Genomic DNA, 25,239 nt, shown 5'->3' on the forward strand with positions numbered 1-25,239 from the left:
TCCGCGCGCCATGATTGCATTGTGTGTTATTTTGAGACTTGAACAACCAACTCTCGGAGCTCCGGAACCTGTCTCTCCCTTGCCCCCACCATGGGGTCGCTCTCAACAGCCGGGGTGCACTACACACCACACACAGCGTCATGAACGCTCTCGGTCTATTTTCCTCGGCGCTTCACTCTCGTCACCTGTCGAGGTCCGTCAGCGGGGGCGAGCCCCGCCTGTGCGCAGAGACCTCCGACAGCAGGAGCACCCCCAAAGTCATAACCGGGCTTCTCGGTTCTTCCCCCTAATAACACGGCTCGGTTATGGCCGTCAACATGTTTGGACCGTGTAATCTGTTTATAATATCACTCGTTATTTGCGGTAAGAGTTTATCTTTTAATAACTGAAGTTTGGCTTTTGACCTTTTGGCTTATTGGAATGTGAACAGATTAGGCTATCGCGATAACCGTACATTTGTTGTCAGTTTTTTTCCTCAAACTGCAATGCTAATGAGATGCTGCGCCGTACTTTATCTGTACTCTGTTAGCTTTTGTTTGTGCTTGAGAATACTAAAAATAACATCCACTTAGTCACATAGGCGGGTGAATTCACACATAGGCCCACGATTGAAACATGCGAATAACGATATTAAGCTGTTCGTTCCCTAAGCATGTATAAAGCGAAGGTCAATGCGACAGTCAAATTCGTTTTATAATGTGGAACAAATTTGAGTCAGTAAGTCATACATATTGACAGCTGTTCACGCGCCCGCTGTGCTGCATTCCTGTGCGCGCGCGCAGGCAGCTTGGGCCGGAACGAGGAGGAGCGGCTCATCAACCACCTGCTGAAGGAGAAGAAGTACAACAAGGAGCTGCGGCCCGTGGAGAACCAGCGGGACCCCGTGGAAGTGTACTTCGCCCTGACGCTCTCCAACCTCATCTCTCTGGTCAGCGGGTCACCTGGCCGACACCCACACCTGTTGCTGGCACTGCTAATGCTATACTAATTCATGTTTTATAATAACAATTTTATTATAATCTGTGTTTACTAGTTTTTGACTACCCCCGGCCTCCACCCACTTTTTAATGTTGCCCCCCTTCTGTTGTATGCTATTTCTTATTGTCCACATAGTATGTTCATGTTTGATTGTTTATTCTGGAAGGCATTTTGTCTTGTGCTTGAAAAGCACTCAATAATGATAATAAGCACCTTTCCCTGTAATTCTACTGTTGGGGACTACTGTAGGAATTTGAACAACAGGTTATGACAACCAAGACGCAGAGTGAACTGCATATACAAAACAGAAGCGCATTAACGTAAACGCAAAAGCAAACACATTGTTTTATTTACTGATAGGCCTATTGACTATGTAATATTAGTCTGCAGGCAATAATGTGATATTTCAAACTATTATCCCAATAAGCACATTATATGTCACCTTTGGTTATCATAACATGTTACTAAGATGAATGATAGGCAGATCAAACCTATACGTAAAACACAACACCGTTGAAGAACACTAGGGTTTCCCTCAAGACGTGGCAGGGGATCGTTTGAGTGTAATTGTAAATTCATCTTCTTAATGAACTCTTAGTCCCTCTGTCTCTTCCTCCCCCCTCCTCTTCCTCTCCGTGTAGAAAGAAGTGGATGAGACGCTGTTGACCAACGTTTGGCTTGAACATGTAAGCTAAATACACCGTTATATGCATAGATTTCATTTTGTTCTCAGCTGCACTTGAATATAGTTGTAACTAAAGACGTTATATGAAGTTATCGTGTGTGTGTGTGTGTTTGTAGACATGGACAGACTACAGGCTTTCGTGGAACACCTCAGAGTTTGATGACATCCAAGTCATCCGTCTGCCGTCCAAGATGGTGTGGCTGCCAGAGATTGTTCTGGAAAACAAGTGAGATTCGGTCCCAGGCTCATCAGAGTCCGGGCTGCTTGCTGATTGGCGATCACGTTTGTCAACAGCATAGAGCCCGCCCATCATTTTGGGTTACCTCAGATGACGATAAGGAGTTTAAACCGCAGGTTCGAGCTCCTAATCTACAGCGGAGGTAGTAAACACTTTAATCTGAAGCAGTTTACAGTGAATTCAGATGCAGGTCATTAAGGAGTAGATAGGTAGTTTAGGGATGGAACCAAGTAGCAGTGTCCTAGCTTCTACTCGAGTACTGGCCTTTTCTCCCTCAGACCACATTTCTTTACATTGAAGAAAATTTTAAACAAAACTAAAGTCAATCAGTAACATTGGCAAGTTTCCTAAAATGTAATCCGAGCTGTCATGAGTCGTAAAGGTTTTAGAAAAAACAGACACATTTCGTTCCATAGGAGCAAATACGAGATCAGGGGGGCGTTTGATGTAGAGTTTGCAGCCAATAGAAAATGCAACCCTGGACAATACTTTTCACATTTTACAGAGAATTCTCCCATTTAACAACGTTATACATTTAGTCGAAAGTAACAGAGAAACGCTGGGGTGGGGTGGATTTACCTCCCCTTTAAACAGAGTATTCTGATCAATATAACTGTGTGTGTGTCTGTGTGTGTGTGTGTGTGTGTACTCCACCACCAGCCCGTAATCCCCTGTCTCTCGTCCCCCAGTAACGACGCCCAGTTCGAGGTGGCCTACTACTGCAACGTGCTGGTGGACCCCTCGGGCTCCGTCTACTGGCTCCCGCCCGCCATCTTCCGCTCGTCCTGTTCCATCAACGTCAACTTCTTCCCCTTTGACTGGCAGAACTGCACCCTCAAGTTCAGGTAGGCCTCCGTTAGTGGGGGCCGCACGGTGCCTTTGGCGGGGGGCCACATGGTACCGTAGTGGGGGTCCATGGTACCGTAGTGGGGGTCCATTTTACCGTAATTGGGGTCCATGGTACCGTAGTGGTCCATGGTAACGTAGTGGGGGTCCATGGTACCTTAGTGGGGGTCCATGGTACTGTAGTGGGGGTCCATGGTACCCTAGTGGGGGTCCATGGTACCGTACTGGGGGTCCATGGTACCTTAGTGGGGGTCCATGGTACCGTAGTGGGGGTCCATGGTACCGTAGTGGGGGTCCATGGTACCCTAGTGGGGGTCCATGGTACCCTAGTGGGGGTCCATGGTACCGTAGTGTTTTTTTGTGGCGAGTCGAGGCACTGTCCCGTTAATCCTACTCAAATGTCCCATGATGCTTTGCAGCTCACTGACGTACAACGCGAAGGAGATCACCATGCTGCTGAAAGAGGACTACATCGAGGAGCAGAAGCACACCGTGGAGTGGATCGTGATTGACCCTGCCAGCTGGACAGGTAGCCGCTGTTAGAGGGGTTCCACATATCGGATGATTAGCTTGAATTCTAAAGAAACGTTGTCATGAAAGCATCCGTTGGGTATATTTAGCATTTTTGTGTGGGTGATTGTTTGATCACTTTTTGTTTTTGTGTGTCCATGCATCTGTCTGTGTCTCTGTGTCCTTGCGTGTATTTTTAAATGTGTCATAACCGACCTACGTGTGTGTGTTTTTGTTTGTGAGTGTGTGTCAATGCCTCTCTGTGTTTCTGTGTCTTTACGTATGTCTGTGTGTGTCTCTCTTTGTTGGTGTATGATTCTATGTGTGTGTGTGTGTGTGTGTGCCTGTGTGTGTGTGCGTGTGTGTGTGCAACGTGTTTACAGAGAACGGCGAGTGGGAGGTGATCCACCGGCCGGCGAGGAAGAACGTGTACAAGCACATCCCCATGGAGAGCAACAAGCACCAGGACATCACCTTCTACCTCATCATCAAGCGCAAGCCCCTCTTCTACATCATCAACATCATCATCCCCTGTGTGCTCATCTCCTTCCTGGCCTGCATGGTGTACTACCTGCCCGCCGACAGTCAGTACGCACACACCTAAACACATGCACGCAAACACACGCACGCACACACACACACACACACACACACACACACACACACACACACACACACACACACACACACACACACACACACACACACACACACACACACACACACACACACACACACAAAGCAGTCACACAGTAACACACATATTTACGCATGCACACAGACACGGACACAAAGCAGTTGGAACGCACACACACACACACACACTCACTCACGTGCAAGGATCCGCACGATATAGCAGTTGGGACGTGTAAACGCACCAACCAGTTTGAATGCACACATGTATACACGCGCACAAATGCGCAGACACACACACAAACCACAGTGGGAACACCAACACACACTCACTGTTTGATTGATCTTTTGTAATTTCTCTGATCTTTCTGGAGCCTTCTTGAGCATACGCTCTGTAGCCATGTATCTAATGAGGCACTGCATCATTCTGGGACTGTGTGTGTGTGTGTGTGTGTGTGTGTGTGTGTGCAGGTGGGGAGAAGATGACCCTGTCCATCTCCGTGCTGCTGGCCCAGTCTGTGTTCCTGCTGCTGATTTCTCAACGCCTGCCGGAGACCTCCATGTCCATACCGCTCATCGTCAAGTAGGCCTTCCTTCCTCTTCATCACTTCTGCCAGTCCACTCCATCTTCAATCTTCCACTGCTTCTCAAATATGAACCTCTTGTGAATCATGAGCATTTAGCGTGTGCATGCCTGCCACAATTGTAAACAATAGCGATATATTGCTTTTGTTTTTCTTCTTCCATTGTTATGTTATCCCCAAACTCTGTACTGACAAATTGATTCCAAAGACTAAAGCGCTATATTGCCTTGTTTGTTGTTTCTTTCGTGGCAGTCGCCCTCGATCTAAATGTTTGACAGATTTGATTGGTAACGGATTTTTGAGTGAAGCGTAGGAGTGTAGATAAAGATGTTTTTGTTTGATTGCCCAGACCCGATCTGTCCTTTAATGTTCTTAACTGAAGTCTGCAATACAGAAGTCTGCAATACTTTTACACATTTTACATGTTGTTTATCTCTTTTGTGTGTGTGTGTGTGTGTGTGTGTGTGTGTCAGGTACCTGATGTTCATCATGGTGCTGGTGACGGTGGTGGTGCTCAACTGTGTGGTGGTGCTGAACCTTCACTTCAGAACCCCGAGTACACACGTCATGACGGAGTGGACCAAAGAGGTTCACACACACACACACACACACACACACACACACACACATGCGCGCATCCACGGACACACACACAAGCACACGCGCACGGACACAGACACAGACACAGACACAACCCCCCACACACCCACACACAAACACACACACACCCCAGATGTCCATGCCTGTAGATGATGATGATGATGGGGCTGGACCTTCCTCCTCTAGTTCTTCCTGCAGCGACTGCCTCGCTTCCTGCGCATGTCGCTCCCCGCTGAGCCGGAGGTGAACTGGGACGGGGCGTCGCCGCGGCGGTCCAGCTCGGCGGGCTACATCGCCATGGCGGAGGAGTACTACTGCGTGAAGTCACGCAGCGAGCTCATGTTCGAGAAGCAGTCCACCCGCCACGGGCTGACCATGAGGGCCACGCCCAGCGCAGGTTCACAGCACACACACACACACACACACACACACACACACACACACACACACACACACACACACACACACACACACACACACACACACACAGACAGACGCACAGAAACACAAACACACATACACCCACACTCACTACTGTAGACACACACACGGATACTGAAGATGCACATGCATGCATTCAGACGCACACACACCTAAACAAATGAATGAAAGAATAAACACATGACTGAAAAGGCCCTCTTCATGTGTGTGTGTGCTTTAGTGAAGCCTCCCGTGGATGGGGAGGCAACGGACCAGCTCTACGGGGAGATGAAGCCTGCGGTGGACGGAGCCAACTACATCATCAAACACATGCACAACAAGAACAACTACAATGAGGTGCTGTCTTTCACTACAGATTCGGACGTCCTGTATGAAACATTGGCCAGAAGTAGTCAATTGTGAAAAAACATGTTGACTGGCCCCTGTTGAAATGCATTTCTGTAGAAAACACTTCTGAATGCTTAGTCTACTGGTGAGAATGAGGCTTATTCAGAAGATTATCTGCATCGGACGTTCTTCTATAACATAGTAGGACGGCTGGGTACTAGATTAATTAAAATACAACCAAACCTTTGCCAAACGTCTACCAAACCACTACCAAACATCGACAAACATTTGATTCAACTACAAAGGAATGACCACTCACTAAATAATATTCTGGAGGTTAAAGGCCAAAAGAGTAATAGACCAGATATACACTCATGCAGAGGTTTTCTTTTTGGCCTTTTCTCTAATACCAAGTGTCAGAATGTCTTATCAAAGGACATCACCGCAAATTCACATGTTAATGAAAAGGTTATGTAATGGTGTTCTGTGTAATTGTCTCCATTTAAAAATGAAACTTTTGATGCGCCAATACAGCCTCCTTTTGGTCTTTCTTTCTATCTATCAATCCCTCTCTCCCTTTCCTAAACTCTCTACCATACTCTCTCCCCTCCCCCCCCCCCCCCCCCCCCCCGACAGGAGAAGGACAACTGGAGTGGCATTGCGCGCACGGTGGACCGCCTGTGTCTGTTCCTGGTGACCCCTGTGATGACCCTGGGCACCATCGTCATCTTCCTCATGGGCTACCTCAACCACCCGCCCCACCTGCCCTTCGACGGGGATCACCATGACTACCGCGAGGAGAGCGCCCGTCTGGTGTGAGGGAGGGGCTCGGTGTCACACACACACACACACACACACACACACACACACACACACACACACACACACACACACACACACACACACACACACACACACACACACACACACACACACACACACACACACGGACTCAGCACTGCAGTCCTTTCAGTAAACTGCCAAGCAAGGCCTTGCAGTGCCGTTCATGTGCCACTAGTCCAAACTGTTTTGTACGTGAAGTTTTCTAGTCGTTTTGATTGCGTTTGCATGAAGGCGTTTTTAGTAAGAAGTCTGTATCTGAGTCTCCCCCTCAACACCCCGTGTATAAGGCAGGGTAGCTCATCGTTTCTCCAGGCAAGGAACACTCTGAGGTCATTCTATGGACTTTGTTTTTCGAATAAGTCTTCTGTCAGGACATCGATGTTTTCAAAACGCAGTAGAGCAGAGCTAGAATTGCCCTTGGGAAGCCAGCCTAATCTCTTGAGGTTGCCTCGCGTTAGCTTCCAGATATGAGTCTCGGACCAGTCCCACACGGGTAGCTTGGCTCAGGTCTCTGAGTAGGCCAATCAGCGAACCACAGCAATTAGCGTAGGTCTTGACGAAATCGGGCAGTGCCGTTTCACACATTTCTACAAAGGGTTAATTCATGTAACAGTCGTTATGCTGCTTTAGAATTTGTTTTACTTAAACTTAAGTTGTTCTTACTTCAGTGAAATGTAACATTTGCTAATGGTGTTGACTTTGGTCACACGGCAAATGGGATCCGACCGCCTGAAGCTCGGCCAATCGGTTGCAAAGAAAGGTTGACTGACCACGCCCCCACCAAACACCCTTCAGACCTTATGAGCGCAGGGAACGGGGTCTGGGTGTGCGTGCTAATAATAATGTGCTAACATGGCATCTCCTCAGTTCCAATGTGAACCGTCGCTCATGCACCAGACCACTCTAATCGGCCACCGATGCCTGGAAATATGTACTTTGCTTGTCCACGCAACATTATTTAGCTTTGTAGCAATTTTGCATACTTGTACTAGAGTGTACTGTTAGTAACGACCAGGCACACTGCTATACAATTTAAGAAATTAAATGTTGTTTTATATATTTACCAATGGTGTATAGTGTTTTAATGTCATATATTGTGATTTCGGCTTCTTGATTAAAGGTATAAAATGTGGTTTATTTGGGAGCATTTTAAACTTAAATTGACTCTGCACACAATATAACAATTTTGGTTTACCACTTGACATGAAACACAAATTAGACATTTGAATTTGGCTTTAAAAATGCCCAGTATAATAATATGGCATACATTGTGTAACGTTTATAAAAAAATCCCACATTATGTCTTCCAGACATAAACACTTCTGCTACACAGCGTAAGCACCCGAGTGACAGACATAGAATAGTCCTGGAAAGTAATTTAGCTGACAGGTTTTCAATGTTCAGCGTGAACCATAGGAAACAATGCAACCTCGAACCATTCAGCACGTAAACTCATGGCATTACGGTAATAAGATGATAAATAATGCCATGCGTCTTTTGGAAGACGTTAATCCCCCTTTCTTGGTTTTATTTCAACTCCACATTCAAGCTCTTGAGTGACCATGCATTGTAAACAGCTCAATAAAAAATACATTTGATTAAAAGTATGGCATTCAGTATTCCAAAAATAAAAACATACTCGTACATATCGACATACTGCTCACTTATCAGAACACCACCCCCAAACCGCTGGATATTTTCCGAGTCCTGTGTGGGGGAGAAAAGACCCCAACTGAAAAGCTTGGTTCCTCCCATCACTCTAAGGCCTGGCGGTGTTGAAGGGGGATATTATACCACCAGGTGTGAGTGTGATTAGCCATTACCAGCCGTTTAAAAATCGCCCTTTGTGCCTTAATGACATCACAAGTGGGCGTGTCCACCTAGATCAGCAACATTCGGTACAGTCCACTGGGTCTGCTGGTAGACTGATCTAGCCATCGTACATCTAGGTGGACGTTCCCACTTATGATGTCACTAAAACGCAGAAAAAAGGCTAATTTCCAAGCGGCTTGTAATGGCTAACTCCACTCACACCTGGTGGCATAACACCACCCCTTTAACACCAGCCCTTTCAGAAGAACGGCGAGACGTCTGGGTGTGCGGCGCGCAGCAAGGCACCGTCTTCAGCCTCCTTCTGTCCGTGTCATATGTAAGGAAACACATCCCTGTTGACCTGGCACTTCTTCAGCAGGCCGGTGGCGATGGCCTTCACGGCCCGCAGCGTCTCGGTGCAGGTGGGGTTGATCAGGGCCTCGGGCAGCAGGAAGCCGTAGTAGCCCGTGTCCCGCAGCTCGAAGGCGAAGGCGTACTGGATCCCGATCCGGTACGCCCAGTCCATGGAGCTGCCCGAGCTCACGTCTCGAAGAACAAAACAACAACATCAAGAACGATTTCAAACATGTTCTGAAAGTCGGCCAGAGGCGATCGCTGCTATTGTTGGTTAAAGGCAATGACCATATTTGGATGCTTACATAGGGTGGTGGAGGCGGGGCCGTATCTGTACCTCACGCCATAGGCTGAGTACAACGCAGTCACGGCGTTCTGGGCCGCAGACTCCTAGAGGATAACAGATACAATCAGACTTCCATATAGTTTTTTTTATAAATACAGAATATCTTGGTTCTTTATTAATAGAAAAACCTTTCTTCACTCTACAGTACAGGACAGTCAGGCACCAATGATTCCTGTCTGGAACAATTTTGGAAACAAACACTACAATCGACGGATTCTAAGAAACGTCCACACTTTTCTTACCACACAGCCAAAGTTGGGGATCATGGCATACTTGTAGGAGTACGGGTAGAGGAGCATCTGGGCGTAGGCGTGGATGGAGATGTACGCCTTGAAGCGCTTCTTGTTCTTGCGCAGGAACTTGGCCACGGCCCGGACCTCGGGCTCCGACTCCGGGAAGGGCCCGCAGTAGGTGTCGTCGCACGGGTGGGACGAAGCGCCCTCCTCTGGTGGGGGGAGGAGCAGGGTGGGGGTGAGAGAGAGGAGAGGATCTGGAGTGAAGCACAGGTGGATGGAATGGTGCCGAACCAAAGTGATACAACCACAGCCCGAATGTGATTGACAAGCTAAATGTCGTCTCCTTACACAGCCGTTTATTTGACACACAGAGAGAGAAACAGGCTGATCTCACGTCTTTGTTTTTTATCCCATTTTATGCTGTTATTATTACTTGTATTCAAAGGTGTGTGTATTGAGAGAGGTTACTGGTTAATGTCAGTGAACTCACTAGGACAACATAAACCTTGTTTCAACTCGCTGACATAAAAACAGACAGACAGAGATATGTAGACAGATTACTAGTGAATGTCGCTGAACTCACCGGACAGATTGAGAGAGAGAGAGAGATAGAGTGAGCTTCCTAGTGAATGTGGCTGAACTCACCAGACAGTTTGAGATAGAGAGAGCTTCCTAGTGAATGTGGCTGAACTCACCAGACAGTTTGAGACAGAGAGATAGAGAGAGCTTCCTAGTGAATGTGGCTGAACTCACCAGACAGTTTGAGACAGAGATAGAGAGAGCTTCCTAGTGAATGTGGCTGAACTCACCAGACAGTTTGAGACAGAGAGATAGAGAGAGCTTCCTAGTGAATGTGGCTGAACTCACCGCACCACTTCACCTTCCAATTCCTGTTGGCGTCCACGCCCCTGCAGTGGTACTTGTGGTTCTTAGACCGCGTCTTCCTCCAGAACCGATCCTAGGAGGCAGAAAGAGTGGAATCTTATTTTGCTTGGTACTTAACTGTATTGTTGCAATGTGTTCATGACTACATAGACGTAGAAAATGAATTCAGGTTCAGATTCAAGATTGTTTAGATTTCTTTATCGTCCATACAGACTTTCATATGGTCACTTGAAGTAAATATCTACTTATTTGTTGTAATAAAATCTATTTTATATAAAGAAAATACATTGTCAATAGATTACGTTTGAAATGCTGCTCCCTATGGTTATCTGTAAACATATCATTATATAACTTAATGATAAGGCAAAACGTACGGTACACAGGTGCCATTAATTACCGCTGATAGAGTGTGACTTCAACTGTTTGTTTGTATTGTTAACTTTGTTGCAATGCTTACTAATCCTACTGCGACACTGAATCAACACATGATGCCGTGAGTCAAGGGCGAACAAGGTCAACAAAACCTTGGAAAGCTGAGTTTGTGTTCCTTTATGGCGTATTGAACCACGAGGAGCCTATTTATTAAACACACATGTCTTCCCAAGTTTTGTATAAATACCGCTGCAAAAAGGAGACATCCAATTTAACGTGCAACACAAGTGTGTGTGCAGTGTGCAAATAGAGGGACTATACCGTGGTCCAGCTGTAGTGATATCCGTCCACGTTGAGAACAGGCATGATGTAGAAGTTGAGCTGGTTCATCAGCCTCCTCATCACAGAGTCATGCTGGTAGGAGTTAATAGCCTAGGGAGAACAAGAGTGTCATTTCTGAGGGCCAGAAACATGAAAGGGTGGAGTCAGGCCATGTTTCCTGTTAGATGTTCTACTGAAGACAAGCTCCTTAGTGTGAGCTTCATGTATATTTACATGAAATGTAAATATACATGAAATGTCTTCATGTATATTTACAAAGACAACATATATTAAAGAGTTCACTGTTCCTATATTAATTTACTGTGGCTTATTCATGGCAAGATAATATATTCAGTTAATACTGTGAATATGCGCTCTGTGAGCAGACTTGTCTAGGGCCTTTCAATTGTCTGAAACAGAAATACTACCCTGACCTCTAGTGGTCAACACCGGAAACTACAACAATGTTGCCATTACCATTTCTACATTGCTCACAACTTCTCTCACACCAAAATAATTTCTTTCTCTTCACCCTTTATCCGTTAACATGGTCTAATAACGTTGAATAATGTATATATAGTTTTGTCCTTCGGTCTAACACAAGGTTATCTGTTCTGTGTGGTTAGGTTCTTTCTGCCTAGAGTCTTCTTCGGTTATCTTGGGTGAAGATCTTACCACCAAAGCCCCTGATCTCCCTAACAAAGCTTTGACATGGTTTACTACTGACCGCAGGATGAAAAGACAAGTCTGCCAATCCTGCGTATGACCTCATTGAGTCACTGATGAAAGTAGGCCAAGTATTTTCTTCTGTTAGTGTTTGAATTAGTGTGTTGCCTTTCATCATGTTACTTGTTTTGTCTTCAGGAAAATCGCTCCTAGACAGACTTGTTTAGACTAAAATACTCTCTTCTCATTGGTCCAGCGCTCTTTGTGTTTCAGCTCATCATGGGAGAGAGCAGAAGTCCCATTAAGCAGCACCATAAGCAGGCATGATGAGCACAACAGATGTTGAGGGCCTGCTGAACTAGTTCACTGTAGGCTGTCGCTCCAACAAGGCAAGTGTTAACGTTCCCTCCCTGCAGAGGCAGATGTCTGTTAGTGAGGTGTGAGCTGGAGGTCTGTTGGACGACGGCCATGCCGCTCAGCCCCACCTCCTTCACGAACCACTGGCAGAAGGCGGGGCCGATCCACTCCCGGGCGTGGACCCCGCAGTCGATCCACATGGCCTTCTTCTGAGGACGGCTCCTCTTCCCTATCTGACCGGACACCAGCACACTGTCACTTTATCATTCACTTTCAAATACACCTTTTTCTGCTTAATAATCTGCTTTTGATCAGTTCATTAAATATATATCTATAATATATAAGAATGTACTATGTTATTTATTCTTGTTTTTGTGCACCATTAATTAATTAAATCATTTCAGAGACAGCGCCATCTGTGGCCATACATGGTATCGAAGCTTAGCACCACCTGATGCAACTAGCTTCGTTCTACATCATGACATTGATCTGGAACGGCTGGGGCACCAGTTCAATACCCTCTGAATCATTCACTTTTTTAACGAGTTTTTGATACATCGTAACTTGTTGTCCTTTGTGTGTGTGTGTGTGTGTGTGTGTGTACCCCCCTCCTCACACCTGCAGCACGTAGAGGGGTCTCCCTTCGTAGGACGTCCCGATGGAGAACATGTCCACTATCTCAGGGTGGGTTCTGTTCACCTCAAACATCCAGCTCTGGATCTGCGGGTCACACAAACAATATTTAATTCATCGTCTTTACAATGATAGATAGTCATTACTTTTCTTCCGGTCTAAACGTGGGAAAATATTAAAATCCTGGACTGAACAGTCTTCCCTTAGGCGTGTGACGTTGTGAAAGGTACAACAAATAATAAAGTAATAAAGTACAGAAAAAGCTGTTTTTCCGGCTTCGGCAAACAGTTTTTATTGTCTCGCTCTGTGATTCCTCCCACAAGCCCCAAGCCCGGGCTGTGATCAAACGATTCCCATACATGAGTTCAACTTCAACCCACTTCCGTTGTTTCCGTTATCTTCACGGTCTTCAAGCACAACATGGTTTGCCGTGTATTGGTGCCAAACCTGTCATTCAGTTCCCCTCATCCTTTGACCTCGCCTCCGCTATCCATCAAAGAACACTCAGTCCCCCTCCTCCTCTAACCTCCCCTTCCTTATCCATTCCTTTCAAACGTTTTCAGTTTGTCTTGACCTCATTTATGGAATTCTAAGGTATACTAAGGAGTATTAGTACATTCTGTTGGCACAGAGCAAAGAAATATCTTTCTAAGAAGCAATAGTCTCTTAAGGGGACTCCCCAGAGAATCTCTGTTTTTTTCCACACTTATCTCATTGACATTGCATATAAGACAAGATAATGATTATAATCCTTCTAAGCGTAAGGTTAAATTCTCCCATTGGGTGGGATTGATTTATTGTACATATGTCTGGACAGGGAGTCAGGCAGCATGGAATGAGTGCTTTCATGAGAAGAGGAACGATGGAGTGGCAGGGCCATCACGAGAGAGAGAGAGAGAGAGAGAGAGAGAGAGAGAGAGAGAGAGAGAGAGAGAGAGAGAGAGAGAGAGAGAGAGAGAGAGAGAGAGAGAGAGAGAGAGAGAGAGAGAGAGAGAGAGAGAGAGAGAGAGAGAGAGAGAGAGAGAGGGGGGGCTGTGTTGCTAGAGGGAGTGGCAGAGTGAGAAGAGGCGATACAGAGAGAGAGAGAGAGAGAGAGAGAGTGAGGGGGAGGGAGAGAGAGAGAGAGAGAGAGATCCTACACACCTCTTCCAGAGAGTGGTACACCTCATAGTCGTAGTGGGACTCTGATCTCCGGCGCCGTGCCGAGCGGTATCCTGTCTGCTTCTCTATCTCCTTCTGCAGGTTAGAGATGAACACACTGGGGAGGACAGAAGGAGTTAAACCTGACAGATCAAATCCCAAGACTTCCACTCCATCCTCATATCAATCATCAACCTTTACAGTACATACTTTATACTACTATAACTACTATACTATACTTCTAGACTACAACATTAACCAGAGGAACTGTTTTTTTTTTAACTGACTCAAAATGGCTCTTTGTCATTGAGGAGTGATTCATTATCTAAATGAGAGAGTAACTTCGATGTTGAGTGCGGTTAAGTAAATGTAGTTATGTGGCAAAGCCAGGATATTTGTTTAGATCTCACGGAAATTATAGTCGGATGTAGAGGTTAGGGACGCAATGTGCGGCCGTCATACTTTCAACCAATCAAATTCCACTACAGAGAACTGAGAGAAGACAGAGTTTCAAACATAATGGATAGATTTCATGAAGCGGTTGTGTTTTGTTTTTACACTGGCATCGAATCCCAGCTGCCTCAAGATTTCTGAGGTCAACGTATTTTGATGATAGATTTACTAAAATATCCAACTGAAGCAACCTGGTCTTTTGAAAATGCAACCCAACTCGCCCTCTTTCAAGACTTTACACAACCCCAGGATCTTCCGAAATACAGCTTAGTTCTAGTATTACTTATTTGTTTTCTGCAGTCTGTCTTTTTCTTTACCACCAACAAACATTTCGCCGCACTACGGCTTCTCCCATACACAGCAGTGAATCGTATTTCTCCACTAAGTTCCCTGCCCATCGGCGCAGATAGACCCCCGTCTTCCTCTGTCGGAGAGAGACAGTGCGAGACGACGAGGAGGAAGATAATGAGGAAGCATGGTCCATCAGCAAGGGCCCTTTGACAGAACCTCCACCGTGTCACTACGGATTACGGAGACGGACTGCAGCACAGAGGATGAAAGGTTCTGTGCGTCTCCGGGCCGATGGGAGGAGCGAGAGAGAGTCTTAATGAAGCATCAGACGTCTTTACGCACGCAGAGGCCTCCGTTAGAATCTCTGGTTACCAAAGCGCGGCCTGCGATCAGCCGAGGCTGACCGCAGGCCGCGCTTTGGTAACCAGAGATTCTAACGGAGGGAGGCTGCGCAAATTGGGAGGACGTTTTAGTAAACAAAAAACCTTTCTCCTGCCCTAACTTTTTCCATGAGGGAGATCTGGGGGGTTTTGCGTGCATGTGTGTCTTGATTTATTCTCTGGCGCGACGAAATGAGTCTTACTTGTAGGCGATTCCTTCCTGCTTCAGGTGTGCATGCAGCCCTTGGGTGTCGTTGAGTTTCACGTGCATGTCCACCGTGGCGTTATGTCTGATCAGTGACGCACTGTTAGGCTGCCACAGGTCCACCTGAGGCACACACACACACACGCGCACACACACACACACACACACACACACACACACACACACACACACACACACACACACACACACACACACACACACACACACACACACACACACACACACACACACACACACACACACACACACACACACCTTACTATGTGTTGATGTAAATAAACACATGTAAATAAACTACATGCAGGGAAAGACACACACACATACACACACCTTATTACGTGTTTGTGTAAACGCATGTACGTACACAAAGTACCTCCCAAGGATGCACAAAAACCTTTGTGCAAATGTTCACGTGCATGCAAGGACTCACACACAGCCAGCCAGACACTCTCTCTCTTACACACACACACACACACACACACACACACACACACACACACACACACACACACACACACACACACACACACACACACACACACACACACACACACACACACACACACACACACACACACACACCCTACGCGGCAGGGCCCATCTAATGATGATAAGTGTCTGAGCAGCCCTTGTGAGAAGTGGATAATTAACATTCCTGCAGCTCGCGGTGCATCCACGCTGAATGTCGGGAATGCAGATGACCCCGCAGTGTTAATGAGAGCCACAACAACCCCCCCCCCCCCAGCAGCACCCCACCTCCAGCGCACCACCACCAGTGCCAACCCTCTGCCCCTCCGCTCCCTACCACTGACCTCTTCCTGTTGGCCTGGAATGCTATCCTTAGCTGTCGGGGCCCTCCACTGTCAGCTGATGGTGGAGGGTGACAGTCTATTATCAGCGGACAGTCTATTAGCTTTAGCTAACAAAGCAAAGAAAAGCCCAGATCGTTATCGAGCTACACCATGAATCAACGCAGACGAGGCCGTAGAGATAAGTGCATAATGTGTAGCATGAAAACAGTTGTGTTGATGGGATTTGACTGCTTTGACTGTCTTAATAATGATCTTAAATCTAGAATTTGGGAGATTTTCGTTCAACCAATCATGTGGCTTGAGGCAGGGGTCTGTAAGTGTGTAATTGCCTATTCAAAGTGCACAAAAAATAGCAGTAGCAAACTGTAAATAAAAAAGAGGATGTTTCAAAGCTTTCAAACCCACACCGTGTAGACGGGACCCTGTAGGAATACAGAGAATCCCCTTCTGAAATCTTCCACCACTCACACTAAGGAGCTTGTCTTCAGTAGAACATCTAACAGGAAACATGGCCTGACTCCACCCTTTCATGTTTCTGGTTTCCGGACAAGACTGTTATGTCTTCCCCAGAAGTTCTGGTATAACGAAGGACTCCAGGATTAACGATTTGTTTCATGAGAACCATATAATGGAACGTGTGTGTGTGTGTGTGTGTGTGTGTGTGTGTGTGTGTGTGTGTGTGTGTGTGTGTGTGTGTGTGTGTGTGTGTGTGTGTGTGTGTGTGTGTGTGTGTGTGTGTGGCCCTAACACTGAGAGAGAGAGAGAGAGAGGACATGTAGTTATACTGATCTACAAGTCGTCACTAGAGGATGTTCATGTTTCCATTTTGCCGCTCTGCTAGTGAACGTGCAAATGTCTTCAGCTGGCTCTCATTTAAAGAATTAGGCGCGGGAGAGAGATGCAGGCTGGCACAGATGCTTGTTAATATGTAAATTGGCTGTAATGGTTTACAGAACTCAGACTTTACGTATTTAACTTTCCTAAGTGTTGGCTGGATAACAGATCCTTTGCAGAGGTGGTTTGGTGCCTTTAAAAATATAGTCAACGGTGCTCTGTGGCATTTTAACGGCCGCCTTTTTTTTATGACAGCCAAGTACAACAAGAGCAATTAAATGTTTCAACGTTGTTCCCCAGCAGGCACAACTGTGATGGAGTTGAATCAAATAAATAAAGGAACTGACTCCCTTAGAAAGAGACCTCTCTCTCTCTCTCTCTTTCTCTCTCATGCTCTTTCCTTCTCTCTTTCTCTTTTTCTCTCTCTCTCTCTCTCGCTCTCGCTCTCGCTCTCGCTCTCTCTCTCTCTCTCTCTCTATCACTCTCTATCACTCTCTCTCCCTCCATCTTTCTCTCTTTCTCTCTCTCTTTCAATTCGCTTCATTGAAATGAACGATGAAATTTCGAAGCACTTTATGAACACTTAACAAAGAAAAGATCATCCAATAATTGCTAATATAAAATTAACAAGTTTAACAATTAATTCTCTCGATCTCTCCCCCCACTGAGCTCAGTTAAAAGGTCATCGGTCTGTTTATGGGACTCAGAGATGCATTCCGTAGCTGGTGAGTGTGTGTGTTTCTTTTGTCTGATGATTTAATGCTGTGTATACAGCGCCGCTATAAATGGAGATGTGTTGTCCTTCTGCTGGTGAGCTGCTGGCATCGCCAGCGAAACAACGTTGATGGTCCAGCAGAAAAAACGAAACGCTTATTTGAACAGAGGATTCCTTTGGATCTTCGGGTTTCTGGATGCGGCCCACTGTGCCGATCACAATTTAGAAATTTTTGTATTTGTTTTTTGCTAGTTCTAATTTAACTGAACAGTTTCACTTAAGTTAAGTTATATAAGTTTCACTTATATATTTAGTCGACTAACTTGGTTAGTCATTGTCTGTCTACCCTTTTGACTTCAATGCAAAACTTTGTCATACTAAGGGTATATATCTATCTATCTATCTATCTATCTATATAGATAGATAGATAGATAGATAGATAGATAGATAGATAGATAGATAGATAGATATCAGTGGAGGCTTCTCCAGTGAGGAGAGGGAGGAAGATCCTCCTTAGCATTGTAGAGAATAAAAAATGTAGATTGCCAAGACTACTAATGAATTAATGCCCTCAATTATTACTACTTTAATGCCTTTGTAATGTTAGTTTCTCTCGGTAAAGGGATATTAGCACCCCCTATCGTCTATTGACAATTACTTCAGGGAGGACGTTCCCCCCTCAGCCTCCATTGACCCCCATTAATTTCCCTGAAAGTGTTGGCGCCCGGTGAACAACATGGGGTTCAATGGCAGAGAGGAGAAAAGTCCTCCTCTGAGTGGGTGTGTCGTTGGAGCAGCCTGGAGGGAGGGGTTATCCCCTCAAGTCGAGGCTACGAGAACCAACGAACCCGCACCCAGTCGTAGGCCTCGTTTCCACCGAGCGGTGCGCTACTGTTCGTTGCGGTACAGTGCGGCTCTGTTCGGTTATATTGGCGTTTCCGTACCCCGCGACCGAGCTGCGGAGCCCGCAAGGAGGATTGTCTTGATCTATAAATTAAGTCCCTCAATCTTTATTGGCTTAACACCATGACCAACATTCTGAATCAACCATTAACATCCACATTTGCATCAAACTATTTTAGGCTTACAGCCCATGCAAATAGTTTTGAAATGTTCTTAATGTTCTTGTTGTTCTTTTAATTGTTTGTTACTCTGACATTCTGTTTGATATTGTGGAAAGGATGTTAGTGAATGAATCAGAGCATGGTGCATTTTTTATGGCATCACTTTTGGCCTTATGTCTTAATTTTTCTGCGAACAATTGTTGCTGAAAATAAACATAGCCAAATTACAACCAATAGCTTCAGTCATTGAGGGCAAAAATAGGCCCAATGCTAGGCCCAGATTTTTTTATTGAGTTTTACAAATCAAGAGTAGGCCTGATTTGACTAATTGGCTTTGCACCCTTTCCTTCTGCCCTTGTAGTCCAAGACATGCCGCCCCACCAACTTTCAAAGTACAATGCTGCCACTGGTGGATTTGTATCACTTCACATTATTATCCCTCCCTGCTAGTTTGTAGTTCCCCAAAACACCCTGAAACAACTTGAGTCTCACATTCTTATGCCGCCACACGCCACTAACAGTGCAAGCAGGCCAATGGCAAATATATAGTCAAACACCCCTTACTGTAGCAGCGGAGCCATCCCTATCTGTGAAATACTCCCTAGATCAGCCGACCAATCACAGAGCCCCACCGTGCTCCTCACCAAAAGCCTCTTTCCGAACTGGAGATAATAACCAAAACACTTGTTCATTAAATGAGCTAACTTGTCGGACGGACGACATCACATGACCCCTGTTACGGTCAACAGAGTCCGGAACAATCCCCCCGCTGTGTGTTTAGAAACTGAAAGCGCAGCACAGCCAGGTCACCTGCACTCCCCGGGGCTGATGGGTAATTATTCCCTAATGAGCGGGGAAGCTAATCAAGAGTGTTCTTCATGGCCCCTTGGGGGGGGGGGGGGGGGTCCGGCTGCACGCCCCTGCAGCCCTCAGTCTTTGTTCAGCTCTCCTCTTTTTAAACCGTCCCAGATAGTCTCCTAAGTCTTAATACCTTCACAGTTATTATTTTTAATGCTTTTCAAGATATTGCAATAGGATTCACAATATTTATGTTCCATGAAATAAACCGCATTGTATTAATGCAAAAAAAAATAAACCCTTGTGTAAGGGTTAGGGTTAAAATGCCCCTGCATTACCTCTTATTTTTGTGTGGAGGACTTTCAGAGAAAGGCTACAGACAGATCCTATCTACAAAGCACCTCAGACAGTGAGTTACTGCTCATGTCCCTGGTTCTGTGTGTGTGTGTGTGTGTGTGTGTGTGTGCGTGTGCGTGTGTGTGTTTTTTTACTGTTAAAATAGATGTAAATCTATCCGTGGGCAAATCAAACGTTGATTTCCCACGTTCCTCTCATTGATTGCATTAGAAACAATATGGCAGTTTCAACAATTTCAGCCCATTTTGACAAATATTGCCACGATTAGTTACTAGAAGACCATGACTACTGTTAACATTCTTATGCGCCTATACTGCTGAAATGGGGATGGCCTATTGAATTGACGTCAGGATGTACAAGCCCTATTGTCACCTTCACTGCTCACCTCCTCTCAGACCGGCCGCTATCTGTCGCTGGAGGACTGGAAGAGCCAGACACAGATACAGAGTCTCTCGCCCTTTCCTCTCTCTCTCTCTTCTCTCTCTCTCTCTCTCTCTCTCTCTCTCTTTCTCTCTTTCTCACTTTTTCTCTCTCTCTCTTTCTCTCTCTCTCTCTCTCTCTCTCTCTCTCTCTCTCTCTCTCTCTCTCTCTCTCTCTCTCTCTCTCTCTCTCTATCTTCCAAACACTCTTTCAAACACGCACACAGACAATGAGCGACAACATATCCCAGCGATACATGAGAAGGAATGCCCTGAGGCCAGACAGTGAGCAGGAGATGAAGCTGGGGTGAATAAGGGCAGTGAGAGCCTGGGTGGTGCAGAGCTGACGTCTGCACCCTCTGTTTCAACCGTGACTTGACGATCAGTCAACGAGACCGGATTTGTACAGAAAACCACCAGAAACTACCCAAGACAGCTATTGTTCAGAAAGCCTGTAATAGCCTGTAATATTGTAACATTTAACATCTAACTATGCAACGAGCAATACTAATTAGCAATAGAAATGATGTCAAAGTGGAAAAGCAACAAAGTATTGATTATTTGTGTTATTTTATTGTTGATTCTGTTGAGGTTATTTTAAGGTGCTGTAGGTTAGTATTAACAGCTTTTATTTGAGTGCATTAGTTTAGACCACTCCCGGCTAATTTCTGACCAATCAGGGCATCTCTTCCACGCATGTTTCAGGGACTCCATTCCACGCTGTTCAGTTTTCAACTTTTAAACTATAACACCTCAGATATCTTCAGCCCTCTCTCTAATGTCTAATGTGTAATGACTCTCAGATGTTACCTGAGTCACCCTGAGCGAGCCGCTGTGTGTCTCTGTGCATGACGTGCATGTCTGTAAGTGTAATGGTGCGTCCATGAGTGCATGTCGCTGAGATCCTGAAGGAGGTTTGGAATGGAACGCCTTTATACCTTTATATTTCCCAGCATTCTCTTCAGCACCTGGACCTCTGTCACATCTCTGGGCGTCACTCGGAACACCTGGTCACTGAAACACAGGAGCAGAACTCAATTAGAGACACAGCATCACGTCTGTAGCTTGGATTACAAGGACTTATAATGACGAATAGGGAGGAAGAAAGAGTGGTGGTTAGTGGTGGTATTTGAAGCCATCAACTACTGCACACATGTGTTGAGAATGAGTGAGAACACCCCCTTCAGGGGCACAGCTAGGTAATCCAGACGGCCTCTTCAGCGGACTGGAAGACGACACTTACGTCAGGGCGGATGTTTAAGATAAATGTGTGTCTGGTCCTGCAGAGTAGACCAGATAACAGGGGCACACTCCTCCTCTCCAACCAGCCTTCCTAAAATACCGGTTTCTATTCCTGTGCTCTGGGATTCTGCTCCAGGAGCCACACCTGGTCCGACGCAGGTGTTCAGGCCCGCCTCCGATTCATCCTTTAAAGGTGCAGTTATGTTCGATGAAGGTTAAAGATGTTTTAGATTTGATCAATCTAATGTCAAAAGCAAGCTGAAACTAATCTTTTGGGAAAGATATTATTTGGTTTAAATTACCTTCTTAAACGCGAAGATGGCTAACACTAAACTCCAGTTCAAGTATGTAATAATAGGTTACGTCTTTGTGTTGTCTGCCTTTTTCTGTGCTTGCAATAGTAACTACATTTTTTATATACCCTTTAAAAAAAGAATTTGTCTTAATAGCCAACTTTAATGGGTGTGTTTCTTTGACAACTGTCTGTCTGCATCTGTAGTTCTTTCCATTTCTGTTTATTTCTTTCTTGCCTCGTTATTTGGCCTGCCCTTCAGAAATAAATGTTTGTCCTTCACTTATTTTTTACAATGTGACACAGGAAGATGGGGCCCCATAAACACAGGTGGCACGGGGCCACACTGCAGTGGGAGCCTCCAGGAACAAAAGGGCCCCCGGAAGCTCCTGCTCCCCCTGCGCTGGGGGGCCACAGATGTTACCCAAACCCTGTTCCTACGGTAACAGGCTACATCGTGACAAGACTTTGAACTCAGACATATTATTGCTAACTAAAGAGTGGAAATACTAAAACTGAACTTAGATTAAGTGCTTCACAAGGCTAAAATAATTTGTTAAAAACACTCAAAGAAAGTTATTTTAAATCTCTAAAGACATTGGTCATGTGCTATTCTATGAAGAGAATTTAAACTCCTTTTAACAAGATTTTAAACTTAATAAAGACAATTATTTTCTTCCTAAAATCCCCAACATGTTCACTCATGTGTCAAAGAGGGACCTTGCATTGAGGCCTGTACCATCACCATGAGCTCTCAGGCCATCTACACACGGACCCCATGGTAGCAATTAAGCAGCGGTTGACTCCTGGGCCAAATAGAGCGAGCTCTGTTGCAATCCAGAGTCCTCCTAGCCCTGAGCCGTGCTAAGGGATGACAGACTCTCTCTGCAGACAATATCTCCACAGTCCCCCACTCCGTCTCCTCGTTCAGCCCTGAGTCTCAGAGCGTAGCTCTGCTCTTGGCCCGAGCTGTCCTTCAGCTGTTAGCATGGAGAGTTAGCGTAGCCCAACCCCCCCCCTCACCCTCCCCTACCCCCTACCACCATCCTGCTCCTTAGGATGAGAAGCAGCTGTCAAAAGGCTGCTGCCACCGTGCTTCCTATGTTTAAAGGTCCTACACACAAACCATTTGCTTTGGTTTTGCTTATCCCTTACAACATGACATTTTATAATCACTCTCGGTCAAAAATTCTGAACCAAAGGCTGAAACAAAAAGGCAACTTTAGCATAGCAGCTGTGGCGTTTAAAGCCATCCCGATGAACAGAGCTCCATTGTTTTGAGTAGCAGAGCTCGCTCTGGGCCTGCAGGACAATGGGAGCTAATAGGACGGCCACCCTGTGCTTCCAATCATTTCCGATGCCATGTCTCCGGTCCATCAAACTGAGATGTGTGTACACAGGGCAAATGGATCTGGTGTCTGCCGTGGGCTGAACCGCTTTCACAGCGCTTCTGGTCTCAGGAATCAAAAATTAGGAAATCGAAATCTCCCCCATGCTACATACTTTTACAGAAATAAGGTTTGTATTATTCACTTTTTTTTATTGTGGATAATGTATGGGGAAATGTGTTTCCTATCAGCAGCATATTAAATTCTCAGATGATTGAGAGCCAGCACTCCTTCTCTTCATGCTACAGTTAGGCTGCTTTGAGGAAATGCTATTACGTTGTTTGAAGTTTTGATAAAAGTCGTTACATTTATAAAACAACATCTACCATTCTAATGAATGAAACAAACATATAAGAAGACAAATGGATGATTCACATCCAAAAAAAGCTTGATAAAGTCCTAGTCCTACTTCTTTACAATGCACCACTTTCAGTCCAGGGCTGTCCCTCCCTCCTCTCTCTAAGAACATTGTGTCATTAGTAGCATAAGTAATATTCATAGGATTAGCGATAGTGGATGGATTGTAACGATCAGTCTATTATTCAACTGGTCAAGATTGTCTCAAAGCTGTGTGGGTTGGTGTTTGTGTGTGTGTTGAAGTATTTTCCTTGATATCTATGAGTAGGACTGCAGATTTGCCTTAATAATATGTACAAACATCATGGCCACTCCATTCAATAGAGTGACTTATTAATTTCCATTTTCCTCAGCAGAGAGGTGCTCTATTTATACACATTGAATAGGCTTACCTCTTTATTTAATTATACATTTTGTGATTGTGATTAAAGGAGAGACAAAAAATAAAGACATAACGTTCTTGATTTCCTTCTATAATGTGTATATAAATAGGGATATCTCAAAGAAAGCATGCTAAATGAATAACTGAAGCAGCCGAACAGGGCGTGAATGAGCTACAGCCGGCATTCCAGATGTTCTGTTTTCTGAGGTTTTTGGGGTACGAGGGTTTTCCTGTTTTCCTGTAAGAACATTCCTAATTTCCCCTCTAAAAATGATTATCAATTATCAGTGATCCATAACATTCTTCTGAGGCAGGACCCAACAACTTTGGACCAAAACCTCTACCTTGAGTGCAGTCACTGCTGTAACAAACTGGCTGTTATTATGTTTGCCAAACAAAATAAATTATTATAAAAAAAGTATCACATTTGTTAGCACTAAAGTTAATACAGTTTATGCCCCCCCATATAATTAGGCCTACACTATCTCCTTTTGCAACTTTTCAAAAAATCCTTGACTATGAACTCCATGCAGGCTTCTGTGTAGATGGCAGACTTCACAGGCGGTCTACACAAGACATTAATGATTTTTTTTTTTTTTTACTCACCCTACGTAACGGTTGTTGTAGAGATAAGCATCGACTGGAACTTGCATGTCACTGAAGATTATCACACCAGCCAGTAAGACCCAGCAGCGGACAGCGCACCCCCTAAAGTCCAGTCCCATCCTTCACAAGTCGGTCTACCTGCGGGGGAAAAATGCTGCTTCGAGGTAGGTAACCCTCCCTGCACCCCCCGCCTCAAAAAAACTTATTTAAAAAAGCTTAACCGGACCATGAATCAATAAACACCATTTCAAATCAAGAAGGTAGTCCCCCGGCGCCATTAGTCTACAAACAAAGTCCCGTCGGCTCTGGCGGTCTCTCAGCCCCCCAACACTTCTCTTGTTGCCGATGGCAAGAAGGTGCAAAAAGGTGGCAGAAGTCGGCGGACTGACACAAGGGCAGCATTTACCCTTTGAAGCCGAGGCGGCAATCGCAACGGGGCACGCCCCCTTTTTAAAGCGCGGAGGATCTGCGCCACGTGACCGGAGTGTCAGCGAGGGGGTGTGTAACAACAGGAACCCCCGCAACTACTGTTGTGTGTTTGCGTGCGTGTGCGTGTGCGTGTGCGCGCGCGTGTGTGTGTGTGGTGTGTGCGTGTGCGTGTGCGTGTGCGTGTGTGTGTGTGACGTTGGGAGGTGTGCGCCTGTGTGTGTGTGTGTGTGTGTGTGTGTGTGTGTGTGTGTGTGTGTGTGTGTGTGTGTGTGTGTGTGTGTGTGTGTGTGTGTGTGTGTGTGTGTGTGTGTCCGTGTGTGTGTTCATCTCATGGCTTTGGGTCCATACGAGGATCTTTACGGCTCGTCGTTCTTGCCCCCCCGCAAA

General features: G+C 45.6%; 2 protein-coding genes across 2 annotated transcripts; one reads left to right on the forward strand and one right to left on the reverse strand.

Moving 5' to 3' along the window:
- The first annotated feature begins 62 nt into the window (after window positions 1-62).
- On the forward strand, window positions 63-8,418 carry chrnd (cholinergic receptor, nicotinic, delta (muscle)). Its single transcript, XM_056584094.1, has 12 exons — window positions 63-363; window positions 783-928; window positions 1,620-1,664; window positions 1,780-1,889; window positions 2,591-2,746; window positions 3,167-3,276; window positions 3,641-3,841; window positions 4,362-4,473; window positions 4,948-5,062; window positions 5,261-5,471; window positions 5,736-5,851; window positions 6,479-8,418. Exons 1-12 carry the CDS (start codon window positions 306-308, stop codon window positions 6,659-6,661), a joined length of 1,563 nt encoding a protein of 520 aa, XP_056440069.1. The 5' UTR covers window positions 63-305; the 3' UTR covers window positions 6,662-8,418.
- cpa6 (carboxypeptidase A6) lies at window positions 7,674-24,816 on the reverse strand. The gene is made up of 11 exons (XM_056584095.1): window positions 24,424-24,816; window positions 21,095-21,170; window positions 15,135-15,259; window positions 13,811-13,925; window positions 12,653-12,754; window positions 12,163-12,267; window positions 11,012-11,122; window positions 10,301-10,391; window positions 9,440-9,642; window positions 9,157-9,241; window positions 7,674-9,043 (listed from the first exon to the last, which is right to left on the reverse strand). The coding sequence occupies exons 1-11, from the start codon at window positions 24,540-24,542 to the stop codon at window positions 8,829-8,831; spliced, it is 1,347 nt and encodes a 448-aa protein (XP_056440070.1). The 5' UTR covers window positions 24,543-24,816; the 3' UTR covers window positions 7,674-8,828.
- Between the last annotated feature and the right edge of the window lie 423 nt (window positions 24,817-25,239).

Source organism: Gadus chalcogrammus, chromosome 23 (genome assembly GCF_026213295.1).
Source record: "Gadus chalcogrammus isolate NIFS_2021 chromosome 23, NIFS_Gcha_1.0, whole genome shotgun sequence".
NCBI lineage: Eukaryota > Metazoa > Chordata > Actinopteri > Gadiformes > Gadidae > Gadus > Gadus chalcogrammus.